Below are 24970 nucleotides of genomic sequence, written 5' to 3'. Positions count from 1 at the left end.
AGACTCATCTTTCCCTCTCTCTGTATCTGTATCTGTTGTCATGTGAGATACCAGGCAGGCCTTTGGGAGAGGGGAGACATGACACCCATCTTTGGGGTCTCACAATCTGGCTACAATGTGGATAGTTTCCCCTGCAGCTGTCTAATCGTGGTCTAGCCTGCAGTGAGTGCTGTGTCTCCTCCTGCACGAGGTCACTAACACATATTGCAGGATGGCACTTTAAGCCAACAGACCGCAGTGTGGAAGGCCTAAATCAACACCTGGTTGGGAAGAAAAAGTTCTTGTGTTCTGTAAATCCATTTAAGAGGGGGAAGATTGCAGATGTGTTGCAAAAGTATTGTCAGCTAACACAACTGGATTATGATTAACCTGGGCTTTTTGGCATTTATTACAATAAATCAAAATAACAGAGACCATCAACGTCCATCACACCTTCTAAAGCAAACCAAAAAAACTAACTAGACTCCATGTAGTTATTATGAGTGAATAGTCAGTCAGTCAGTCATTTTCCAGACAGTCAGGGATGGGGTTGTACTGTCCCCTGCCAGGGAACGTCCCCTGCACAGTCTAGTAGCTTAAGAGATTAAGTTCTGTGGCTAAACGAGAGCTGAGAGGTAGGCCGTGTCGTTGACCTTGGCAAGAGGGATGCAGAGATGATGACACACCACTACAAATATCTATCTTTAATAAACAGGCAGCAGTGCAACACTGAACACCATGAAACAGACACATTGGATGTAAAGTGAAAAAATGTTGCTTTAAATTTTAGAATGTGTGCTCCCACAATGGATCAACCTGTGTGCCATTTAATGCATTTTATGTGGTTATTTAGAGAAATAAGTTATTGCTCTTTCGCTGTTCTGTTGTCTTTTAAAAATGCAATAGTGTTGTAAGTGATTAAACATTGTTGTTATGTTATCATGTGTGAGTACTCATTTATATTAGTGTTTTAATACTACACTGGGTGTTAATAATAATTAATAAATGAATAATTCCACAGTTTTTTTCCATACAGCTAAATTTAATTTGCCCTCATAAATGCATTAAGGAAACTCTGTTTTAAAAAGTATCTACATACGTTTTAGTCTGGCTTGTCAAATTGGCATGCCATATATTATTATTTTGTTGCAATGTGGTTATTTATCAGCCTTTTATGTAGAAACACTGTGTTCTTTTTTTTTTTTTTTGAAAGTTGTTTTGTGAAAATAACTGAGAAGCTAAAAGAACCTCCTGGTAAATGTGAGAGAATGGTGTTCAAACGTTGGTTATATTTCAACACCCAAAGAACAGTTGAAATCAGATTTGAACCTCCACCGGCAGCAAACAGAAACTGCCTGGCTGCTTTTCTGGACTTCGTGATGAAGTTAAAGTGGACACACAACCTCAGAAGCCCTTTGCAAACTGACAGCCAAAAATCTCTTTCTTTAAATTAGAAAAACAATAAATAAATGAAAGCCTGGTTTTAGAAAAAATGTCGTTCTACCTACGGTTTTAATAGAAATGTGACTGTGGGGATGATGATTGTAGGGTGTTGTATAAAAGCAACCTAAAATCTCTCTACATCTCCTTTTTCGTTAGTTTCTTTTCTGTTGTTTTCAGTCCTGTGTATAAGAAACTGAATCCAATTTAATGTTACGGGTAAATAGCCAGTGTAGCTATGTGACACTTATGGACAGGACTTGGATTAAGCTAAATATAGTTTTAATAAAATAATACAATAGAATATGGGAAATAACTAGGATAAATATATGTATTAAAATTCGACAATAAATTTGTCCTATACTCTCTTTCTCTCTCTTTCTCTCTCTCTCTAATTACCATGATCATCACCATCACTTTGTTGATGTTTTGTTTTCACTGGCGTGTCCATTAGTGACGTGATTCTAATTAATGCAATGTTGACTTTAAGCATTCATCATTAAGGTAAGGAAATATAATATCCTAAAATAACAGAATTAATATATCAGCATCAACGACAACCAACGACAGTAGGCTAATGGACAAATAATAATAATAATAATAATAATAATAATAATAATAATAATGATAATAATAATAATAATAGTAATAGTATGCCCATAGACTTTAAATTCCCCTTTTCCGCAGTAAAATTATCTGCAACTTTCTTAATATAGATATGAAATTAAAACAGAAATTAAAAACTACTATTTTCATTCGACATTTAAAAAAAAAATCACATTATTTTCCGGGAGGAAAAATCATGTATTTTGTCCTGCTGCGTAAGCTCGTTTTCCTATGCAAATAGTCTGTCGCCAATTTTTCCATACCAGCACCAAAATAAACTCATCATGTCAAACCTGGAGGACGCGGGGAAATTTGAGAGGAGATGAAATATTTCTCGGATGATATAAAAGGAGCCCTTTCGCCTGAGTTATGGCCCAGATTTGGCGTTGCTGAGAGGGATGCATGCTGCTCCTTCTCTCCAGCCCCAGAGGAGGTATCATCAGAGCTGATATATGGCCCAGCTCTACGTTACCTTTACAAAACAAAGGATCATCCGCGCTTTGGGTAGAGGAAAATATCCTTCTGACTATCTTGCGACGCCTAAGATAAAACCTGAGTAGACTTCTCTTTTTGGCAACATCCGGATAATCCAAATACTTTTAAATAAAAGACTAGAAACTCCTGCTGAAGTAGCCTAAAACTAAGATTTTACGCATAAAGTCGCTTAAATAGGCTGCGGGTTGTGATCTCTCTCCCCCATTTCGCTCTTTCTCTCTCTCTCTCTCTCTCTCTCTCTCTCTGCTTCCCCTCATTTACCCCATATACCTATTCTGGTATCTCACCACACGACTAAATTAGACCAAAGATGATAAGAGCACAAAGCATTATAATTCCGCCGGGCTCCTCCTCCTTCCAGCCATGCGTCCTAATTAATGGGACACCCCCAGTCGCAAAAAGCCCCGCACTGGACTGCAACATAGTCAAAGAGTGAAAGGGAAGAGGGCGAAAGTGCCACTGGAGATAATTGATTACCTACCAATCAATGATAACTTGTTAGTAATCGTCAACTCTGGACCACGCCATTTTCAGGCAGGCATCTCACTCCTGCGGACTTGCTGCTCCCGAGGATCGACACTTTGAAGGCATCCCATTTTGGAATAAGATTTTCTTTTCTTTATTCTCTCCTCCGTGTCTTTGTTGGTTGTTTTTTTACCTCCTAACTGTTATGTGACTTTTTTCCTCGAAAGCTTCGCTCGTATTTGACCGCTGAATATTTCAACGAAGTCCTGTATAAACTCTGCACACAACCAATGATGACATCCAAAGAAGTGGCTAAATGTGATGCAGTGGAAAACAGGAGGCGAAGTCCGCTGGACCATTTGCCGCCTCCTGCCAACTCCAACAAGCCATTGACCCCCTTCAGCATCGAGGACATCCTGAACAAACCGTCTGTGAAACGAAGTTACACAATTTGCGGCACAGCTCATCTAATTTCGTCCTCTGAGAAGCACCGCCCGTCCAGCATCCCTCTGTCCAGCCGGGCACTCCTCACCCAAACCTCCCCGCTCTGCGCGCTAGAGGAGCTGGCCAGCAAGACTTTCAAGGGGCTGGAAGTCAGCGTTTTACAGGCTGCAGAAGGTACATCTCCATCCCCAAAACTCGTTCTTTTTACAATTTAATATTAGGCGTTTTCTCTTGATTTTGTTCTCTAATTCAGTGGCCTGCACCAAAATACTATTCGGTTACACCTTTAATTTTATTATCAACATGCCAAGCAATGCATTCATTAAATGCGCTTGTTTAATGGCCAGAACTAAAGAAAATCATTTCTGTTCACCAATGCATAGCGAATTTTCTCTAAAAATAGGCCTATTTTATCGAACAAAGCGGTGTTCATTTTATGGGCTTCAACAAAATAAATCGCCAACGCTTTTCTTTAATATTAAGGTCTCGTGTGTCTGGTGCTCAATATTTCCCAGTGGTGTCTGCGTAATATTCTTGTAATTACCTGTTCCCACAAGAGCTGGAGGCTTTAGTATCACTTCCATTGTTATTTTTGCATAAGAAACACTTTTACGCACACACTGCAGCGGTGCAGAGGAAGCCCTGCACATGCACGATTCAATAATTTTCATTCTTCCTCTGTCTCTTCCTCACAGGCCGGGACGGGATGACTCTGTTCGGCCAGAGAAGCACCCCGAAGAAGCGCCGGAAGTCTCGGACGGCGTTCACCAATCATCAAATCTACGAGCTGGAAAAGCGCTTCCTGTACCAGAAGTACCTGTCCCCGGCCGACCGGGACCAGATCGCGCAGCAGCTGGGCCTGACGAACGCGCAGGTCATCACGTGGTTTCAGAACCGGAGGGCCAAGCTAAAACGGGACCTGGAGGAGATGAAGGCCGACGTAGAATCGGCCAAGGCCGTCGGCCAGGTCCCCTTGGACAAGCTCGCCAAGCTGGCGGACCTGGAGAAATGCGCCAACGGCACGCTAGGCCACCCGCGAGGCGAGTCCCCCACGCGGGGCGGCCTGCAGGAGCACGAGCTCGCTCAGAAACTGCGGTCATCGCCGCTGTCTCCGTTCTCAGACCACACAACTAGTAAAGAGTGCTCGGAGGACGAGGACGTGGAGATTGATGTGGATGACTGATGCAGCGTGGTGCTGAAGGTCAAAAAACATAAAAAGACGATAAAACATCCTACCGAGGACTTGTATCTTACTGCTTATATTGTATACCATATCTCAGAACATGTACCAAAATGTATGACTTTTATATCGGCACAGATAGACCTATTCATAGTGAAGCATGAACACAGAACAAGAAATATGCAGTGGTATTTTACAATGTATTCATTAGCAAACGGTTACTTCTTGCAATCAAAGCAATATGGTCTAAATTACATGAGTAACTTATTATTTTTTTTACACTATAGGCCAACACACACACACACACAGAGACAGACACACACACATACACACACACATACACACACACACCTGTTCCATCGCTTTTCCTACAAGGCCTACCCTCACAAACCACAATGAAAGTGCTCCAGTTTCTCATATTCTTTGCATGTAAATGCATGATTTGATTTTTGATCATTATCTATTTATTTTTACTTTATTATTATTTTTTTATTTAATCGTTTTTGTGTTTTCTGTGAGCCAAATCGCCTTTGAGTCACTTTGTCACTGCCGGCTCTTCTTCTTCTCCCCCTCCTCCTCATCTGATCCTTGACTTCGGTTCATTTTCGGCGTCCCGATGCTGCAGTGCATGATGATGATGATGATGATGATCGGAAAGGCAAACTCGGACATCCACGTTTTATGGAAATGCTCCAGCGATGGCGAGAAACAAAAATGAACATTGCGGTGATTTTGACGGGCTATATGCTACTTTTTAGATTTATTGTTTGGATACAATAGATTTACAGTTAACTTTGTTATGTTTTTTACACCTGTAAGTGCCTTTCTAAAATCAGGACATTATTTGAAAACCAATGCACAGACTGTAATGTATATAGGCTACTATGGGAATAAAATGGCTTTTCTGAATATATCTTTTATGTTGTAATTCCTGAATAATATAATAATATAATAATTCTGTTGCTGTTTTATTATGGATATAATAGCCTGCTTTTTTTTTTGGGTGAAGACAAAACATTTCATTTTGGAAACACGCTCCCGTTGCCAAATCTGGGCGTGTGAGCCTATCAAAAGCGGCCTATTTAGACTTATTATTCTGAACTATTTTGTCCCTTTGTGTCCTTTTCTACTAGGATGCTCTAAACATTTTGTGGCCCGGAATCTCACATCTCCTTTCACACCCTAAAAGCGTATCGTGGCTTCTTGACCCTTAGACGTGTTTCTCCATTCGTGGCAAAAATTTATGTGAGAAACACAAATCTGGTGCCGTGGAAAAAAGGCGAGGATGCCACAAAAACACAAAGTTTTGGGCCAGTTTCTCCAGGCCTTTATAGACCTTTTTTTGTTCTGCGGGACTGGGCCGTAATTTTGAGCGTAAAGCATGAAAAGTGGGGACAAATGAGCAGCGTTCCCTGATGGGACGAGCCACAAAGGAGCAGGGCCGGTCCCCCGCCGGCAGCAATACTGAGACAAGTGTGTCCCACCGCACAAAAAGGACGCAAACGTTTGGAGGCCATATGGTTTTTGAAATTTCCTCACAATTTCAGACAATTTGATGGATTGAGTTAACCCTCCTTTTAAACAGTTTAACTGGGCGCGAACAAAGGCCATAATGCCTACATAGACTCTCCCTTCATGAGGGCATCTGCGGCTATTAATGTCTAGCCCTTTTCTTTGCCTGGCGTTTTGAACAAGTCAATGAATTACAATGAAACTGCCCCTTTTTTTGTGAGACGCTTGTCTTTCTCTGCTTTTTAGCTGTGGAATAATATGTTTGACTTCTGTCCAAGAACGTTTTCTAAACAAGAAATGGATTTTGTTGAAAGTGTTTTTAATGTTAAGTAGGGAGCCATAAAGAGTTTAGACTGTGACATTTATGCCAAAGTCTGGTTAGGGAGTCTTTTGTTTGTTTTCTTCTCAACTCCTTTTTTCTTCTTCTGCCTCCTTTATTTCTTTTGTCTTTAAGGAGTTTAATGAAGCTGAAAACATGGTGATGTGAGAAAGAGAGTGTCCAGAAAAGGATCTCAAAAGGCTACCTCCCCTTTAACTCTCTTTGTTAAAAGAAATGTTAAGTAGGGCTGTCTTCTTGTGAGGTGTTTTATAGTGTTTGCCTTTTTTGCCATTTTGGACTTTTTTAATTCAGGACAACCTGAATAAGTTTATAGGCCTGTAGCACTTAATATAGCTGAAGCTATTGTAAATGCTCTGTAGGCAAATTAGTCCTAGTAAAATGTATAATTCAGAAACACTTTGCTTTTACCCCCTAGCATTAATAAGCAGTACACAGTGTTTTAATAAATGGTCTATAACACAGTTGAAAGTAGACATGTGTTTCTTAATGTATTTGTCAACAACTATAACTGCTCCTGTGGCACCCATAAGTTGCTGTATAAACAGATGATGAATGACAAAATAGTAAAACACAGCTGTAAAAGGTAAAATGTGTTTTCATGGGAGAAGTGATAATTGTTGGCAAACACTGTACATTCATAAACACTTAAATGTCCTTATATCTGCTTTATCTGCTTACATTATAGTGTGTTACAAACTATTTATTAAATATTTATATACTGCTTCTAAATGCTATGCTTTCCCTTTGATTTTAAAGGTAGGCTATACCTCCAAAGAAATATTTTGTAAATTGTCTTGCAAATTGCAAAAAAAAGTCCTTTGTATTGTTTGTTTGTGTGTGTGTGTGTGTGTGTGTGTCTTCTGCAGCCTCTTCTGAATCAAGCATATTTATGAAGGGAGAGAGTGTGAAGGCAGGCTAAGTTTATGGATTTCACTTGCTTATTTTATGAGGGCTTGTCAGGCAGGCTCGGTGATAAGTAATACTACAGTCTGTGGGACCACTTCGTGGTAATTAATCTGGAGGTCTTAAGTGTATTTCAGTATTTCACTTCAAGATGGAAAAAATCACTACTTCAATCGTCCGGAAAATTGAAGTTTGATGCATGAGTCCCTACTGAAACAATAGTACAGCCCTCTTTCTTTCCATCTCTCCCCTCCCCTTTTTATACTCTCTCTCTCTCTCTCTCTCTCTCTCTCTCTCTTATTATTTGCACCTTGTGGAAAACAGTCTCAGGTGAAAAGTGTAAACTAATATTTGAGAATGACAGCAGTTAAGACACACTTTAAAATGAATGAATTTGTTTAATGTTTCCAGTTTGTCTTCTCAAAAATGGCAGAAAAAATAACAAGTATCATCGATCATCGTATTATTATTATTATTATTATTATTATTATTATCATTGAATAAGTATAAAAAGGAGATCAGTAAATTACTTTATATTTGCCTGGGTTGCCTGAATTGTAGAGTTTTAATCATAGCCTTCCTGTGGAGCCAGTTAATACTTCAAACTTCAATTTTACGGGCGATTGAACTAAGCATGTTCCTGACAGAATTGATGTATGTATTAATTTCCTTTAACTGTTGATTAATTAGGCTGCGCTGAAGGCTCAAATGGAACAGTTTGTTCAGAAATTTGCATATTAATCAAATTCTAGTTGATCATTCAAATAATCCAGGCTATGTGCTTTTTGGGGATGTAGCTTGAAAACATATAAATCAATAAATATACACACGTATATTCACTGATGCTGCTGCTGAATGTGTACTGTATTAAAATTAAACACTCAGAGAGACTCATTTGGACTAAATTGTTCATCCAGTCCCATATTGCAACCAGTGCTCTGATCGATTAACTTCATTACAACCAAACAACAGCAAACCTATGTGCTTGTTTGTCTTATAAGTGAACCAGTGAGGGTGATAGAGAGAGAAGAGAGAAAGAGATACAGGTTGGCCATTGTATTTTGAACATTTTTGTGCCCTTAATTAGGTTAAAAAACAAATAAAACCATTTCACCCACTGCCACCTATAACCAGGGAACAGTACATGACCTGTGTGGACCACTGTGTTGAAAAATATATTATTTAAGAGTTATTAAATGGTCACAATGTTATATATAAATGGCTAGTTAATGATAAGCAGGTCTTCCAACACTGGTCCGATGATGTTTAGGTCTGAAATGATTATGGGTAAAACTGCATCAGCATTGATGTAAAGAAAATTCCCAAATATTCCTACAAGTCATAAGCAGCACATATATAACATAAATAATCATTTCAAATGGAAAATACTACATATGGGTGTGGAGTGACTGGAAATCTTCATCTTTTAGCGGCACAGAACAACAACCATTAAATAAACATAAATAAAGTGAAACTAACTGAAGATGGTCCTGATAATCCTCAGCAAGCACGTCCTGATCTGTTGGAGTCGTCGTTTAAATCAGACCTAACTGGTTATGAAAACCTGTTAATGTTCAGAAAGTGACATTAAATTCTGAACTATATTTTAAAAAAGGAAGGAAGCCGATAAAGAAAAAAGTAGGTGCAGATGTTGACAAGCTTCAAACTCCAGTCTGCTGCTTGGCCACAGAGGAGAGAGATAAGCAGAGACACCTGCTGGTGTTCACAGGACAGTGTACTCCACTACAGTGAGCAGTTAACCAGCCATGGTGTGTGTGTGTGTGTGTGTGTGTGTGTGTGTGTGTGTGTGTGTGTGTATTCTGACAAATTAAAGATTTTTAAATCATAAATTCCAATAAAATAAATTGTGATAAATAAAAATATTCTCTACACATTTTGGTTTTCTCAACTCCCTGTCTTACACCTTCACACTCTATCTCTCACATAAAACTGCAAATTTGCTTTATTTGCATGATCATAAATAGGCTGATTAAGCAGGTTGTGCAATATTTACAATGTAATAGTGTAAGGGACTGCAATGTAAGACACTGTAATGTAAGACCATGTAAGCACACTAATGAAAGAAAAACAAATCACAGCAATTGAATTAGAAATTGAATGGTGGGCACATAAAACAGACAGAATACATCTTTTAAAAAGGAGACAAACTTTGAGGGAGCCCTGTACAGTTCATTGTGCTGTTCACTGGTCTTCCTTCAACCTTTGACATGCTCTGACTGATTTTACTGCTTACTGACTTGGATAAGAACTCGGTTTTCATAATGCTACAGCGTAGTAAATATGGGTTTTCTCTATCTGCCTATCAGTAAAATTTCTAGACTTACTGGGAAGCAACAATACTGTCTCTGAGATAATAACAGTTCTCTAGCGTCAATTTCCACCCTACCGTACAATTTTGCATTACTGGCCAACACAATTGGACACATGATGACACCTTCTGCACATTCATAAGCTCCCGTCCACTGAACACACCCCGGGTGGCATGGATGAGGGAGTGTTGATCTTTTACTCAGCCAAAAGTCCCGCATTTAAATATTACTTAAGTGAAAGTCTAGAAATTATCACCAAAATGTAGTTAATCCACCTACAATTTCTGCTTCGCTTTGGCTTTGTTGAAAATACTTTTGTCTATTTACGGGAGAAAACAATAAGCACTCAGTGCTGAAGAGTTGTGTCTGAATTGCTGCAGGGTTTCTGCATCTCTTTAAAGATGCATTTTTAGATTGATCACCACAAACCACAGAGGGGACCCACAGTTTTCTCTGTTTCCTCTGAAAAACTAAAGCAATTCGTTGGGAACTTCATTTACGTGACTGCGGGTCACAGTTTTAAAGACTAAAGCGCGCAGAGCTCATTACATTATTACACCATTCACTGTAGTTGCGCAGTCCTGCGCAGCATCAGCGCTCCTCAGCACTACCCTCTGTCGCAGACGTTACGTCATCAATGTTGGCGGCATTTTGAAAAAAAGAGGCGTCTGTTGTGGTCCGCGTCGTGGAGCAATAAACCGTGACTTTCACTAATTATGGTAAGACCACACGTCTTTTAGGTCATCTTTGTAGTGGATATATGTACATAACAATGTAGAGTGCGACGTTTTCATGTTAATAACAGAGAAAATGCTGACCTTTTCAGCAAAATGGCAACTTTTCATTTGTCCAACACGAGCCAAAACTAGCCGACAGCTCATAAGACCTAACGTTAACCCGTGCACTGTGCCAGCTTTGCCTGTACTGTATTCAAACATTTACCCACCCTTTGACCCTTTATGTTCCCGTGTTCAGGCCGAGGTGAAGCCAGGCGGCCAGGCAGCAGCAGAGCTGTCAGAGGCCGCTCAGAGTGAGCTGATGGACCTGTGTGAGGATCAGTTTGCCAAGCTGGAAAAAGTAAACTCGTGTTGTTTATTGTTGTCTATTGCAGGGGTTTTCAAAGTGCGAGGCGGGCCTCCCTAGGGGGGGGCTCCAGACAGTTTCAGGGGAGGCTCAGAAAATGGAAGTGAAACATTACATGAACTATTGCATTATTTATCAAAATGAGATCGTCATCCCACGCTTTGTCTGAGGGTAGGCCCGCAGTCTCAGACTTTGAAAAGCCCTGGTCTATGGTTTTAACCCGACGAGCCGGGCTGTCCTGTTTAAACAGTCGTTGGGTATGCACAAGAAGGTCCAAACTGTGTCTCTGTTTTGCAGCTTCAGAATGAGATTATTCTGTGTGAACCAGATTTCTGCGATAATCCACAAGAGCAGGTGAGATGGTTGTTCATTCCTGTGCTTTCTAGTTTCCAGTGTTCCTGATACCAACATGGAAAACCTTCAAGTGGAATGTCTCAAAAAAGTTAAAATTCTTATGTTTACACCTTTTAAGGTATCATGGCTGACGCAATTTAAACACAATTACATTTGAACAAAAATTATGTGAATAAATCGGAGACAACATTTTTTGGTTCCAAAGATGTAAATCACTAACATTGTCTATAAAACTATAAGTTATTCTATTTAAATAGTCTTTTATGATAAGCGTAATATCAAAGGTATTTACAGGACCTATTTATGTGACTAATTAACAGTCAATTACACATAGAAATGATTTACTACAGTGAAGAACAGAATACAGGAGAACAGTGTGGACATTAGGGATGGGCAATATGGTCAAAAATGTAAAAAAAATCATATATTAATAATTACCACGATAAATGTCAAATCATTATTTCTTTCAAGTTTAAAGGCTGTTTTTTGCCAGACGGTTAATTGTGGTTTTAAAGTATTCTTCAGTAGTCAGAACGTGAACAGTGGATTTTTTCAAAAAACATTCAAAACAATTATAATGATAGATAAAAATCTATTTTCAACATTAAAACATGCACGAGTAAAAGTACTGTTTCTTGAGTAAAAGTAAAATCGTTTTTCAGTCTTCAACAAAATAAATATCTTTGATTTGTCCAAAGTTCAGATGAATTAAATGGAATATTTTTTGAGCATTTGTTATATTTATATCAAGGAAAATTATATCGCAATCATTTTATAACCAGCCCTAGTGGACAGCCATAAAAAGCTCATCCACCCTAGTTATTCTAGCTCCTTTAACTTTAAGCGAGCTGTCAAAGCGGCATCCCTCAGTGACGCTGCAGATGGCACCCAAATGCTTTTAAAAATGTTAACAACATTTTTAATGTTGGTTCATGCAGGTTTTTTTGCATTACACACTGCTCGCCACTGAAATGTAGCCCGGTGGGTTTGACATCACAAAGAACAAATGCTAATCCTTAACCACAATGTCATCTCCAATGGCCAGAATTTAGCCAAACCTGTCCTCAAACCAGAATCCCTTCATCCTCACCTGTTGGAATACATGCCTTAAATTACAGTTAAGATATCATTAAACCTTTTTGTGCCGTTTAGTGAATGTTTTTAAAAGTAAAGTATTTTACCAAACAGAGAGAGGAAACATTTTCTTTTCTGTTACAGCACTTTTCTGTTGTACATTTAGGATTAAGTGTTACAAATTAATTACAGAAAATGATAGATTAATTTATTCAAAACAAAAACATTTAGGTTTTTACAAAAAAAGTTATTTTTTTAGTATGAAAATGAATTTTCCAGGTCACACTTTAGACAATGTTGGCAGGGAATTTGTTTTTCATTTATAAAATGTGACATTTTTCTATGTAAATAACTTAATTCAATAACTGAATTTTCTGTGCATTGTGAATATTCATCTCCAATAGTCAGTAAATCGACTGATGGCGACAGAAGCTGAATTGAAGCAATGGCTGACAGTGGAGCCGAAATGTAAGTCCTCCATTCCTGCTGTGATAGAAGCTGTAACTGTAATGTAATGCAAGCATTTACAACTGACTTATGAATATCACAAATCAGTACCACTGTTTTATGCCACATTTAAAATTTAATGTCATTCTACATATCAAAAGAAACAGTTTAGCCTGGTGAGAAAATGGTACGACAAACATTACTGTTTTAATCAGGATTTAATTTCAGATCTTGTGACTATATGAGATTGTGATTCCAGGCTATAAAATCTAATTGAAATAGTTGCATCTGCTGTATCTTTCTAATGTTTGATATTATAAAATTATTATTTTTAAAATGCACTTGTTTATTTATTTTGCTACATCCAGTGCTGGCAGAAAATTCAGAACTTTTACTTCAAGCTGGAAAAGAGGAGGTATGTCTGTGTAAAACGCAGAATTGAAGAAGAATGTGGCTCATTGAAATATTTAAATGCATTGCTCCAGTTATGAAATCCATTCTCCCACTTTGTTTTCCACAGATGCTCAAGATGTGTTCTGAACTTGAGATGGTTGTTTCTTGCTACGAAGCAAAGAGAGACAAACTGAGAGAAACTAAAGAGCTGTACGTAACCTTTTAGTAGTGTTGTGTAGTCTGTCTATAACTGACTGTCCTTCCTCGGGGGGCAAGAGACTTTTCATTGGTTTTACCCTGTGCATTGTTCTGAAAGTTTGTGTTTTTTAGTGAACAGAAGTGGCTGGAGGAGAAGAAACAGGCGCTGATAGCTGCCAAAGATCATGTTGATCGACTTCACATGGAAAAGAAGAAATTATCAGAGCACAGGTGAGTGTGAAGTCACCCTAAACCAGAGTTCAGGTTCTGAGGTGCATCTGCACTGGAGAGCTGCAAATCACGTGAAGAGCAACAGAAATGTGGGAAGAGGGGAAATAAAGTAGTGAATGAGTGTGAATATACTCAAATTAAACTTTTAAAACTTCTAAAAAAAAAAACAATGGCAAAATCTATGTATGAACTAACATTTTACGTGTATGCATGTGTTGATGCGCATTCCAAAGTGTATTGCTGGACACCAAGATGAAAATTCAGAAAATGAAGGCCTATGAGGAAAGGTTGATGGAGTCTCTGGGGGACATACTGGAGAAGCATGTCCCTCTGCCTCAGAATGAATCCAGTACAAACAAGAAGAAGAAGGTGCAGTGACCTGTTTTTTGTCTTTTTGCAGCCTGTTTACATGCAGAGCCTATGTTGTTACTACTCCAGTGCAACTTACCATATGCTTTGTTTTGTTTTTCGGTTTGTTTTTTTCAGAACATTTCCCAGGAGTTAAACGAAGACTTGATTTCACTTAATGAAATTCTTGAGGTGGGTTTCGATTTACTACATAATCCGCTCTGATGTCCAATTAATTATCCTGTCTTCAAAGGTTCTATGTGGAACTGTTGGGCTTTTGTAAATATCACCACAGAGTACGGTCTAGACCTGCTCTTTTATGAAAAGCGCTGTGAGATAACTGTTGTTGTGATTTGGCGCTATATAAATAAAATTGAATGGAATTGAACTTTCAGAAAACCCTTGTTATTAATGACATCCGTGGCTGTTAAGTAAAGTGCAGTCAGCGTCCTGTTCCTCAGCATCCTCGCACTCTGTGTGAGTGAGCATCATCCTGGGCTGAAATGAACACTGAAAGCTGGAAAATAAATTACAGTCACATTTGGAATAACCTCACTTGTAATGTTCTCATATTTTATTTGGACCATTGGTTATGTGATACTGACTACCTTACCGTTTACAAATCATCCCATCAGCCAATGCCACAAAGCAACCAGTGCCAGACCCACGCAACGCAGCCACAGCCTGCTGCCCAACCTTAGCTTAGGTTACAGTTAGCTAGTTGGCCCGCTGCATGGACACTGCATAGATCTGGTGCCGGCCGTGTTAGCAAGCTAACATTAGCTAAATTAGCCAGATAAAACCACAATGTCACAAAATATTTCACATGCTTTGCAATAATGTTGGCTTTGACTTCGTACTATGTGTTGGATGCCGGTTATTTGTTGACGTTAGCAGACTCCGTTTCTAAGCTAACGCCTAGCTTATGTTGCACACAAACATATGACATGAATTGTGCTTTTGTAGTTTATTTGTAGCTTTGGCAATATTGTTGTTTTACATTCATGCCAATAAAGTTGAATTGACTAGTTTTGCACACTGTTGGCAATAGGGGAGCAAAAGAGAAGGCACTAAGGGAGCATTTGTAAATGTCACATCCTTTGGGATTTTCCCGGAAAAAACGCGGGTAGTTCTTTTAATAGAAATCAGTCCTCAGACTGTTACAGGCACCCAAGAAAGTCAGAGAAGGTCTCATTTTCTCAACAGTCTGTTCACACATTGGAAATGCGATTGGAAAAGCGATTGATATATGTAAATTGCTCCTCATTCTAATGGTACCTTTAAGTGAAAGCAGTCATTATCAGAAATCAGAAGCAGGTTTATTGTCAATTAGGATGAATTAGTGCGTGAATAAATCCAAAATTGTAACCCTAACCCTTAAGGTAGGGGGCGTCAGTGCACGTGTGTGGGGTACTAGAGACAGAGCACCAGCAGCTCCAGTGATGTGCAGAGTGAGAGAGAGGAGCTCCTACATGTGTTTCTTGATGGTTATTGATTTTCAGTGCTGCACAGGGCTGATATCTAAATGCGATTATTTGGACTGATATTGCTTGCGATGGATTGGCGACCTGTCCAGGGTGTACCGCGCCTTTCGCCCGATGTCAGCTGGGATTGGCTCCATCCCCCCACGACCCTGTAAGCAGGATAAGCGGTTGACGATGGATGGATGGACTGATATTGCAATTGCGATATGATTTGTGATATTGGAGGGAATGATCATTCTTACATAACTATTTTTATTTTCATTGAAAAACATACTTAAATGATTATGGTGTGCTTTTTTTTTTTTGCAAGGATCTGTACCAAACAAATGTGTTTTCCTAAGTCTGTAGAATATAATGCGTAGGCCAGGAAATCTCTGCAGCGTGACAATATTTAATTGAAAATCCGTATTTTTAAACACATTTTGCCTTTAAGAAATATTGCACCTCCTGCTTTTTGAAAATTGCAGCAGGCCATATTGTGATTTTGATAATATTGTTCAGCCATACTGCTACACATGCGTTTTTAGTCAGGTTATATGCATCACTGACATTGTTTTATTCCCAAACTCAAATCTTTTTGAACATACTTTGTTTTAGTGTTCACAAATATGTCCAGTATTTAAGTGTGGCGTAGCACTTTTGTCACACCATCTCTCTGCTAGCATCTTTTTCCAGTATGTATTGTCAAATAGTCAGAAATACAAACCAGATTCTATTGAACTGTCTCTGTGTAAACGCCTGCCTGAGTACTTTATAAGTTGTATTATCTTGCACCATTACTTAACACTCCATCTTCTCTACCCCCCACAGCTGCTCATGAACAAGGTCCTGAGCACACCGCACGACCCTTACGTGACCATAGACAACACATTCTGGCCACCGTACATAGAAATGCTGCTCCGCTATGGTATTGCAGTAAGGCACCACGAGAACAACTTCAAGATCCGCCTGGAAACCTTTTGTTAAGGCAGTGGTGCATTAGGCATCTCAAGCACCACTTATCAGCTAGTGTTTCTAATTCAAGTCTGCTTATGTAGTGCTATCATTATGTCTATTTATGTAAGCTGATATGAAGAGTAACTGCTGGGAAAGAGGCTAGTGATTAACAGTGTGTATCTGTCTAAAGTGAGTATTTTATAACTTGCCCATTTATGTTTTAAATAAGTATTTTTTAGATTAAGAACTGTTTTGTATGTACAGATTAACCACGGGTCCTTTAAGAGTCTGAGAACGCCTAAATTTAAGTTGAAAGTTGAAATCAAAGTTTGACTTTTTTTCATCTAAACTCTTGTTAATACTCAGTAAGGTTGAAGGTCTTCCCCTTTTTACAAATGTCAGTGGCAAGGTCTGATCAGCCATGAGCGATGTATGTTAGCATTTATCTGTGTTCTTTAATTGGTCTTTACCTCAGTTTAATTTAAAGTTCTTCAAATTTCTTAAAAGTTGACCTTCTGATATCCCAGCTGTGGACTGTAAATATGTAGATTTCCTTCATTTGTTTGTATATATTTTCTTGTCCATGTTCAATAAACTCGGAAGCTGCATATTATGAGTGCTCATTGGTTATCCAAGTAGGGCTCTTTCCAGTCTAACTGACTGACGGGAGATGGTGCATAAACTTTTAGTGCAGATAATCATTTTTTTATGAAAATGTCAATTCTTAAGAAACGTCGTGCGTCAGATGACGTCAGAGCTGCTGTCCAATCAGGTGCGGCCGCCTCGTCAGCGCTAGGATTCCTGTGGGCGGAGTGAAGATTCCGGTTCCGGGTGTTTTCATATCCAACTCGGAGGCTTTCATCCCTCTGATTATGGTCTTTTATCAGAAACTTACCTAGACAGATTCAAGTACACTTCCTTTTTTTTAAAGAAAGTCCAACTAAAGCCGCGAACATGACGACGCGCTCGGAGAGGGAGAAGGCCCAGAAACTCAACGAGCAGCACCAGGCCATCCTGTCCAAAATGCTGAGGGAGGAAGACAACAAGTACTGCGCCGACTGCGAGGCGAAAGGTGCGACATTCACACTATCGAACATTTTTTTTAATTTTTACTTCACAAAGTTAACATTTTCACCGATAATCCGCCGCTAACGCTAACTACAAATGCAACATCTGCGTTGGTTAGCTCAGCTAAGCTAACTCGCTAGTGTGTAGCTGGCTCAGGCTAGTCAGATGATATCTAGTCCCCTTAAGCTAAACTGGGCTAACTAATTAGGCTAACTGGCAAGCTAACTTCTCTACATGTACATAAGCTCCCCGCAGTGCCTCTCCCTTACCGCAGCCTTCAGCCCAGCTGCCGGGTGTTTCAGGCTTTTAACAAACTGTGGCAGGTCCTCCAGAGGAACCTGACTCTGATGTTCCTGTTAGATCATTGGTAAAGAATGCAGAGCCTCCTTTTGGCACTTTGACACTGCAAGATCGTGCATGTTGTATGTTTTCCTTCAGACATAGCTCCATTTTTCCAAATCACAAGTCTGTTTTCTGACTTCATCAGGTCCAAGATGGGCATCCTGGAATCTGGGAGTGTTTATCTGCATCCGGTGTGCTGGCATCCACAGGAACCTGGGAGTACACATATCCAGAGTTAAATCAGTCAACCTGGACCAGTGGACCTCAGATCAAATTCAGGTACCGTTTTATTGTTTATGTGTTTTCGTTCAGTTACAGAAGATGATGCATTTTATCACCTGAGTACAAAATCCGTAAATCAGTAAATTTAGTGAGATGTTATTGCAAAAACGGTGTTGTATGGGACATAATAAGATTGATTTCACATCCTTTTACTTGTGCATATCTGTCCTTTATTGACAGCCAATGCCTCACACCTGTGAGAGTATTGCAAATTTCCATTTTAAAGGCATTCTCCCAATAATTTAGCACTGTCCCACATTAAACTTTGCAGACTTGTGAGTCAGATTGGTGAAATTCTGTGCATCAGAGGGTAAAACAACTTTTAGTCCCTAGTGTAGGTTAAGCTTCAAACATGCTGGGTCCTACACTTCCCATAATGTAAATTGATAGGCTCCGTCAGTATGTCACATTCATGTAATTTGGGAGTTACTATAATTACCAGTGTTTAACTTGTAAATTACGGTCAACGTGAACATCCAAGTTATAATTACAACTGGAAAACACGATTCTGAATATGGATGTCTCACATCGGCCAAGGTCCGTCGCCCAGTGTGATTTAAACCCAAATTTGAGGCTCTTCCCCATCTGTACCCCCCTAGCCTTCCACCCATCCTGCCTGGTATACACCCACCTCCACACTTTCTGTTAAAGGTTTGAATTCTTAAACCCAGGCCAAGATACTGATGACCCTTCTAATTACCCATATGTCCCTTATTTTTTCAGAGTATACAGGACATGGGTAACACCAAGGCCAGGCAGCTTTATGAGGCCAACCTTCCAGAAAGCTTCAGAAGACCTCAAACAGACCAGTATCCTTCACTGTCAGCAGACACTGAAAATAAAAAACTGCCATGCTGTATATGCTAAAGTTAATCATCTTGGCCTGTTTGTTGCCTCTTTTTCACTTAACACTGACATAAGAGCTGTGGAATTCTTCATCAGGGATAAATATGAGAAGAAGAAATACTACAGCAAGAATGTGACCAATGGGAGCAGTGTATGTATCAGTTCATTTTTCTCATACTACATACCTCTTATGTACCTGTCTTTACTGACATGTGGTTTAAGCTGAAATCTGTTTTTCTGTTGTTAATTTTGAGTGTCTTTTGTTTGTTTGTTTTCAGCCAAAAGATGCTAAGAAAGAGAGGGAGCCAGACAGAGGGAGCAAGGTGCCATCCTACACCAAGGTAAGTATCTCACACATACTCCTTGGTATGTAGAGCTATGTACCCATGCTCTTCCACATTGTTTTTGTATCATATGGACTTTGCCCTGCTGATGTTTTACATTTGTTTGTTTACGTTTTTTAAAGATTGAAGAGTCCAGGCCAGTTCCCAAAATCAGCCCTGCTAAGACTTCAGAACCTTCTGTGAACCTACTAGGTCTTGGTGAGTATCGTTGTGCTTCTTGTGCTACTGGAAAATAAAAATCATCTCAGATGTGCTGACTGAGAATGAAATCTGGCTACATATGGTCTCAGCTTGTAATTGTTGCCAGTTCTGCTGATCTAATAATGACTGGATGATTATAAACTGATTGACCTTGGAGTTTGGAGTTCTTATGGACTTGTGGTGTTATGTATCTCTTGATTACTGATATTTCCACTGATTGTTTTGTATGTCTATGGCATTTAATAGCCACAGTATATTTGTTGTTTGTTGTGTATATATGATGAGTGCAGGCTGGCTGTAACTCTGGCATAGTGTTGCATGCTGATGCTGTGGCATGTTATGGCTGTGACTGTATGCATCCTCACAGCAGGGGACAGCTGCACTGGACCGAGATATTGTCGTCCTGTACAGGCACAGGGCCAAACCATGACTCTCTTTCTTAAGCTTGAGTCGTCATTGTAAAGTTGTTAGCTTGATGTTTATTTATCAAGCAGTTGGTCTGAGAGAAAGCACTATCTTTCAAAGGCTCACTGTGTTCCTCTTTCCACCACTGCAAGGCTTTTTTGTGGGGTTTTTAGAGGAAGCACTAAAGCTGCTGACGCAGTCACAGAGGTTAGCGACTGACTGGTAACTTCATGTTTTTTAGGTCTAGATTTGGACCTTCTCTTTTTTAGGATCAGTGTTAAACATTACAATGGACAAGGCAAAAGTGGCGAGTAATTTTGGTTTTCAAAACTAGGTTTGCTCATGGATCCGTTGCTGGGTCTCTTGCAGTATATCAGTGGCAGTTTTGTGCATATTTCTATCTTCATGTTTAGATAGTCAGATGGTGGGGTAGAACTACAGGTTACTATTTGTCTTTTACTTTGTGTACTTGACCATCTATCTTTTCAGTGCAATAGCTCTGACATTAGTGATTGAATGTTGATACCTAGGAATAATGTGTTTTATCACATCATTAGAGCAATTTCATTTACAGTTTAAAAGAAAATGACACATTTATGCTGCTGACTGGCTTGGTGGGGCATTGCGTAATTTGTTTGGCAGGTTTACTGTTATTTGTGTTTTCTGTGATAATAAGGGTAAGTTGATAATTTTTTTTATTGTACTAACCGTCCTGCTTACTGTGCGGGGTATTCAGCAGTTATGGGAGGGCATTGCAGTTAAATAAATACAAAGACAACACATATTCTCACATTAGCAAACATGTGCTGTGTTTGTTGGTATTTTATTTATAATTTAGAAGTTCTTGGAGAATTCAGAAAGGATATCATTGGGAAATCTTCAGTGACAGTTTTTTCTATCTGTAAGCTTATATTCTACATGTAAAACCATTTTTTCACCTCTCTGTCATAGACGCACCAACAGCTGCATCAACTAACAATGGTAGCACGAGCACAGGCCAGAACAACAATGACCTGGATATATTTGGCCCCATGGTGTCCAACCCCCTCCCCTCGTCCACATCCACAGCTCCATTTTCTCAGGTAAAACCGGGCAAGAATTCCCTCGTCCAGATTTAGCACTAATTTCTGAATATTGCTCAGGAGTCCTTAGCAGTAATAGTTCTCTAGTTGTTAAACTGAAATTAAGTGTGCAGTAAAAATATAAAGTCAAATGATAACCATCAGCATCAATAGCCCACAAGACAGTAACACCAATACTGAGAGACAGTGAAAGAGAACCAGACAGAAAATTAATGCAACTAATGAGGAAACCATTAGACTGAACATGTGTTAAAACCAAGTGTTTGGTTTGTCCGATCAGCGTACACCCAAAGATATTGACTTTACAGTGATATCAACAGAGAAAAGTGGCACATCCTCATATTTGCATTTATTTTGTAAATTAGGCTGGCTTAAGTAAAAGTTAATATGTGTGAGTAAGAGAGAGAGAGAGAAAAAGATAGATGCAAACCGTTTAAAGAAATGTGTGTTATATCACTTTGTTACTGCTGTGTCGTGGCACAGGTAGTACTGGTAAAATAACTTGTTGTTAGGCCACAGGATTTAATTACCACCAAGCCTTATGGCTGCGCCTGCTTCTAACAGTCAGCCAGCAGAACTGAAATACAGTTGTTTACAATGCAGAGCAGGCCATTAACACTCCTAACACACCTTTTATTGATAAAATATGAAAGCCATTCTCAAATTTAGCAAACGACAGCTGATGGTTGCCAGTATGCACTGTTTCGGCTATTTATTTATGGAGCCTTGTGTTGATGATGATTTGTTGGTTAAACCTGAATGTGCATGGACCACCAGGTGTATAGCAACTTCAGTTAAACTGTCCAAGATTTGATCTGCTGAGGTTTCAAATGCATCGTGAATCGCTGTTATTTCATACTTTCGTTAAAAAATCAATATCTTTTTCCCCCTTCAGGTGAGCTCCAGTAACGTGGCCAGCACTCCGACACAAGCTCCAGCAGCAGGAGGTGGGGCCAGCTCAGGGTCTGGGCAGAGTGACCTCGACTTGTTCAGTGACAGCAGTAGCACCACTAAAACTGAGGACATGGCCAAGAAGCCCCTGTCCAAGGACTCCATCCTGTCCCTGTATGGAACCAACAGCATGTCCCAACAGGCCCCCACTGGTGAGGAACCAAACATGCAGAAATTATGTTGGGGGCACACAGTGTCAGACTACAGTAACGCTTCACTTAGCAACGGTGATGCTGAGCCCTGTGGATGTGGTGAACTGAATTCAAGTAGATAGTAAAGTAGATTTCTCGTATTTCCCAACACAGTCCCACATAGCGTTCCTGACAAACAGGCTCCTTAAACACACAATCCTCACTGTTATCATCTCACATTAAAATACTGGCTTGAAAGCTGTATGTGTGACGTTCTGCTCTCTGTTCCCCCCTCAGCTGGTATGTTCATGGGCCCCTCCCAGATGCAGTTTCCTGTCCAGGCCACTGCTGGTTATCAGGCCTTCCCTGGCATGGGCACAGCCATGCCACCTACAACTGTCATGGGTGCCATGATGGCTCAGAGTGGGGCGGCCATGATGGGGCCGAGTCCGGGCATGATGGTTGGGATGACGATGCCTAACGGCTTCATGGGGAATGCGCCAGCAACTGGTGTGATGGGCATGGCGCCGAGGATGATGGGACCACAGGGTGGTGCGATGCCTGCCGGCATGGTGACTGCTCAGGGCATGTACGCCATCCAGCCTGGGCAGCAGGCTCAGTGGAACATGGGTCAGGTATGGACAGTCTTTAAGCTTTGTTGATTACTGCAGAATTGTAAGAGGTTATTTAAAGAGCAACTGCACACTAAATCTTGTTTTGTGTTCAAGGGTATAGCACATACAGTGTGAATTGTTTTACATGTAACCACACCCAGGTCTGATGATTCATTGCGCAACAGTCCATTGTGAAGATTTACTAGACAGGGTGTGGGCAGTGCATCCAGCAGCCACCAGATGGCATCACACGCTGGACTTTAAAACAGAAGCTGTGTCCCAAATGCATTGTCCAAAATATATCTAAGCAGGTTTGATGAAGTGTGAAACTGGAAATGTGACCAAAAAAGTACTGTTACTAAACCATGTTCAGTGTGGGTTGTGATGAAACAGCACCAGGAACATAGGAGACCAAAAATAACAATAAGAATTTTTTTTTTGTCTCTTTGTGAAGAGCAGTTAGCAGCTTGACGGATGTCGGATGGCAAAATTATTGAATAATCTTTGCTGTTGGTATTAAACAGTTACATATGATGACTGCAAAACAGTATACTATATGGGTCATTTCATTGTGAATTATGTATACACTTAGTATGTAGTAAGGAGTTGGGACACAGCAGGGCTACAGATCCTCTGTAGGGCTTCAGTAATCACCTCCTGACCTCTAGAAGGCAGAAAGGAGACAAGCCCATGAAAAGTGAAGTCAAGTGAAGAGGTGGTGCCGGAGGAGCTTTGGTTTCAGCTCAACTTTGACTGCAATTTTTTAGAAGCTTGCATTTACCTCATTATGTCCCAATCAAACTACAGAGAGCACGGACTAGTTTCAGGACAGGGCTGGGGTCAGACAGTAATATTACAGATTTCAGTCTATGATGTTATTAGGGCTGTCCACGACTAAGGATTTACATAGTCGAATCAGAATCATCAAGTCCTGCCTGTATGCGAATTGTGTGTTTTTGTGCGCAGCGATTGCTTCGCTTTAATCTTGAGGAGCTGCAATCTCTTTCCATTCAACTTACACTGTAAATTTCCAGCTAAACTGAGGCTTTTTGAAGACCCTTATCTCTCTCTGTCGCCTGTCATTCACCGGTCTTGTGTTACATTGCGGTTCCACGCGGGTCTATTTCAAGTAGCAGCTATTTAAAAACGATAAAATATTCTTTATGTGGTTCATCAAAGGTGATAAATTATCCAAAAGTCCCGCGAGGTGCAGACAACTCGGCACAACACCATGAAGCTGGGGCTTGGTCTCTTCAGCAAGTGTTCCTCCATTGCCACTGCACACATACACGCTACGACGCACACATACGACGACACATGTGCACTGATGACCCAGGGTTAGGGTTACAATTTTGGATTTATTCACGCACTTCAAAAAAATGTATTGAAAGTTTTAATCTTTTTACATTTTTTTTAATTTACAGCATTAAACGTTGAAATGCATATTGTAATAGGCTGTATATTAACTTATTGGGAGAAAACTGGTAGTTCTATGTAAAATCAGACGTTGAGCACCCCCATATAGCCAAAATGGCATGATCCTTGTTTCACAACAATGTAGTGTTAATACAGATCTCTCTAACTTCCTCAGGTGAATCAGCAGATGTCAGGGATGACTCTGAATGGTGCAGGTGGCCAGATGGCCTTTGGTCAGCCTCCAACAGCTATGGGTGGGTGGGCCGCAGCTGGATCTGGCCAGACCCTGAGCACACAGTTATGGAAATGAGCCTTCAAGTGGGTTGATGGTCGGGCAGAGTAAGAGTCAAGGTTGCAGAAAGTGCTTCTCTGCACCTCACTATGAACTGAAGCCCATTTCCATCACGGACCAGCCTTCAGAACATGAAAATTATATCTTTTTTTCCCCTTCTCCTTCTCTCTGTCTCTCTTCTCTCTATTGTGTGAGTGAATTTGGGAGTCATACAGGATTACAGCCTGGCAGTTTCTGCCTGTCGTATGGTTTTTGATCATAACTTTTATTTTCCTTTTTTGGAAAAAATTGCAAGGAAATAACAGTCCCAACAAAAATGATAACGACATATCAGAAAAGCTGCAGGACCAGTTACACAAGCTTTTATTGTATCACTGTATCATTATAAGATTATAGAACATTTAAATGAATAGTATTTAAAGGGAGAAGTCTGTCGGTACTGCTCCCAGATGTACAGCGCTGTATAACCTTTTAAAGTACTTGTGGTTCCCCTATAAAATAAAAATGATAATAAATGACTCTCTTTGATGTGTCTTCTATGATTCAAGTGTTAGAAATGTTTAAAGGCTCAGTCCTAAAGTAGGGGAAATGTTATGTTGAGGTTTGGCTTTAAGCTGTTAAAGGGCCTTACCTGAAACCTCTTTGGAGACGTTTTTATGTTCTAATGTAAAGTTTAAGTTATTTGCATGTTTGTGTCAACATCACAAACTGAAGAAAGAGTGAATTGTATGTTTTATTTGATTGTAGGTATAAT

General features: G+C 39.9%; 3 protein-coding genes across 3 annotated transcripts; all 3 read left to right on the top strand.

Moving 5' to 3' along the window:
- The first annotated feature begins 3275 nt into the window (after window positions 1–3275).
- Window positions 3276–4737, top strand: lbx1b (ladybird homeobox 1b). Its single transcript, XM_038712691.1, has 2 exons — window positions 3276–3603; window positions 4125–4737. Exons 1-2 carry the CDS (start codon window positions 3276–3278, stop codon window positions 4610–4612), a joined length of 816 nt encoding a protein of 271 aa, XP_038568619.1. The 3' UTR covers window positions 4613–4737.
- Window positions 4738–10326: 5589 nt separating this feature from the next.
- Window positions 10327–16850, top strand: cenpk (centromere protein K). Its single transcript, XM_038714185.1, has 10 exons — window positions 10327–10413; window positions 10670–10771; window positions 11075–11131; window positions 12610–12673; window positions 13021–13067; window positions 13173–13255; window positions 13376–13474; window positions 13708–13843; window positions 13961–14014; window positions 16117–16850. Exons 1-10 carry the CDS (start codon window positions 10411–10413, stop codon window positions 16270–16272), a joined length of 801 nt encoding a protein of 266 aa, XP_038570113.1. The 5' UTR covers window positions 10327–10410; the 3' UTR covers window positions 16273–16850.
- Window positions 16851–17196: 346 nt separating this feature from the next.
- LOC119899572 (stromal membrane-associated protein 1-like) lies at window positions 17197–24735 on the top strand. Its single transcript, XM_038714184.1, has 10 exons — window positions 17197–17314; window positions 17798–17931; window positions 18658–18743; window positions 18856–18931; window positions 19059–19121; window positions 19247–19322; window positions 20682–20812; window positions 21708–21915; window positions 22192–22529; window positions 24100–24735. The coding sequence occupies exons 1-10, from the start codon at window positions 17197–17199 to the stop codon at window positions 24232–24234; spliced, it is 1365 nt and encodes a 454-aa protein (XP_038570112.1). The 3' UTR covers window positions 24235–24735.
- The last annotated feature ends 235 nt before the right edge of the window (window positions 24736–24970 follow it).

The sequence above is a fragment of the Micropterus salmoides genome, unplaced genomic scaffold (genome assembly GCF_014851395.1).
Source record: "Micropterus salmoides isolate LMB-PRFRI ecotype aquatic unplaced genomic scaffold, ASM1485139v1 Ms_hic_scaffold_12, whole genome shotgun sequence".
Classification (NCBI taxonomy): Eukaryota; Metazoa; Chordata; class Actinopteri; order Centrarchiformes; family Centrarchidae; genus Micropterus; species Micropterus salmoides.
The sequence above is the reverse complement of the archived record's forward strand: the minus strand, read 5'-3'. Positions and strand labels throughout refer to the sequence as shown.

Coding starts and splice junctions, on each gene's coding strand:
- lbx1b (XM_038712691.1), top strand. CDS start 3,276: ATGATGACATCCAAAGAAGTGGCTAAATGTGATGCAGTGGAAAACAGG. Junction 3,604..4,124: donor CGTTTTACAGGCTGCAGAAG/GTACATCTCCAT, acceptor TCTTCCTCACAG/GCCGGGACGGGATGACTCTG.
- cenpk (XM_038714185.1), top strand. Junction 13,068..13,172: donor TTCAAGCTGGAAAAGAGGAG/GTATGTCTGTGT, acceptor TGTTTTCCACAG/ATGCTCAAGATGTGTTCTGA. Junction 13,256..13,375: donor CTGAGAGAAACTAAAGAGCT/GTACGTAACCTT, acceptor TGTGTTTTTTAG/TGAACAGAAGTGGCTGGAGG.
- LOC119899572 (XM_038714184.1), top strand. CDS start 17,197: ATGACGACGCGCTCGGAGAGGGAGAAGGCCCAGAAACTCAACGAGCAG. Junction 17,315..17,797: donor CGCCGACTGCGAGGCGAAAG/GTGCGACATTCA, acceptor TGACTTCATCAG/GTCCAAGATGGGCATCCTGG. Junction 19,122..19,246: donor AGGTGCCATCCTACACCAAG/GTAAGTATCTCA, acceptor CGTTTTTTAAAG/ATTGAAGAGTCCAGGCCAGT.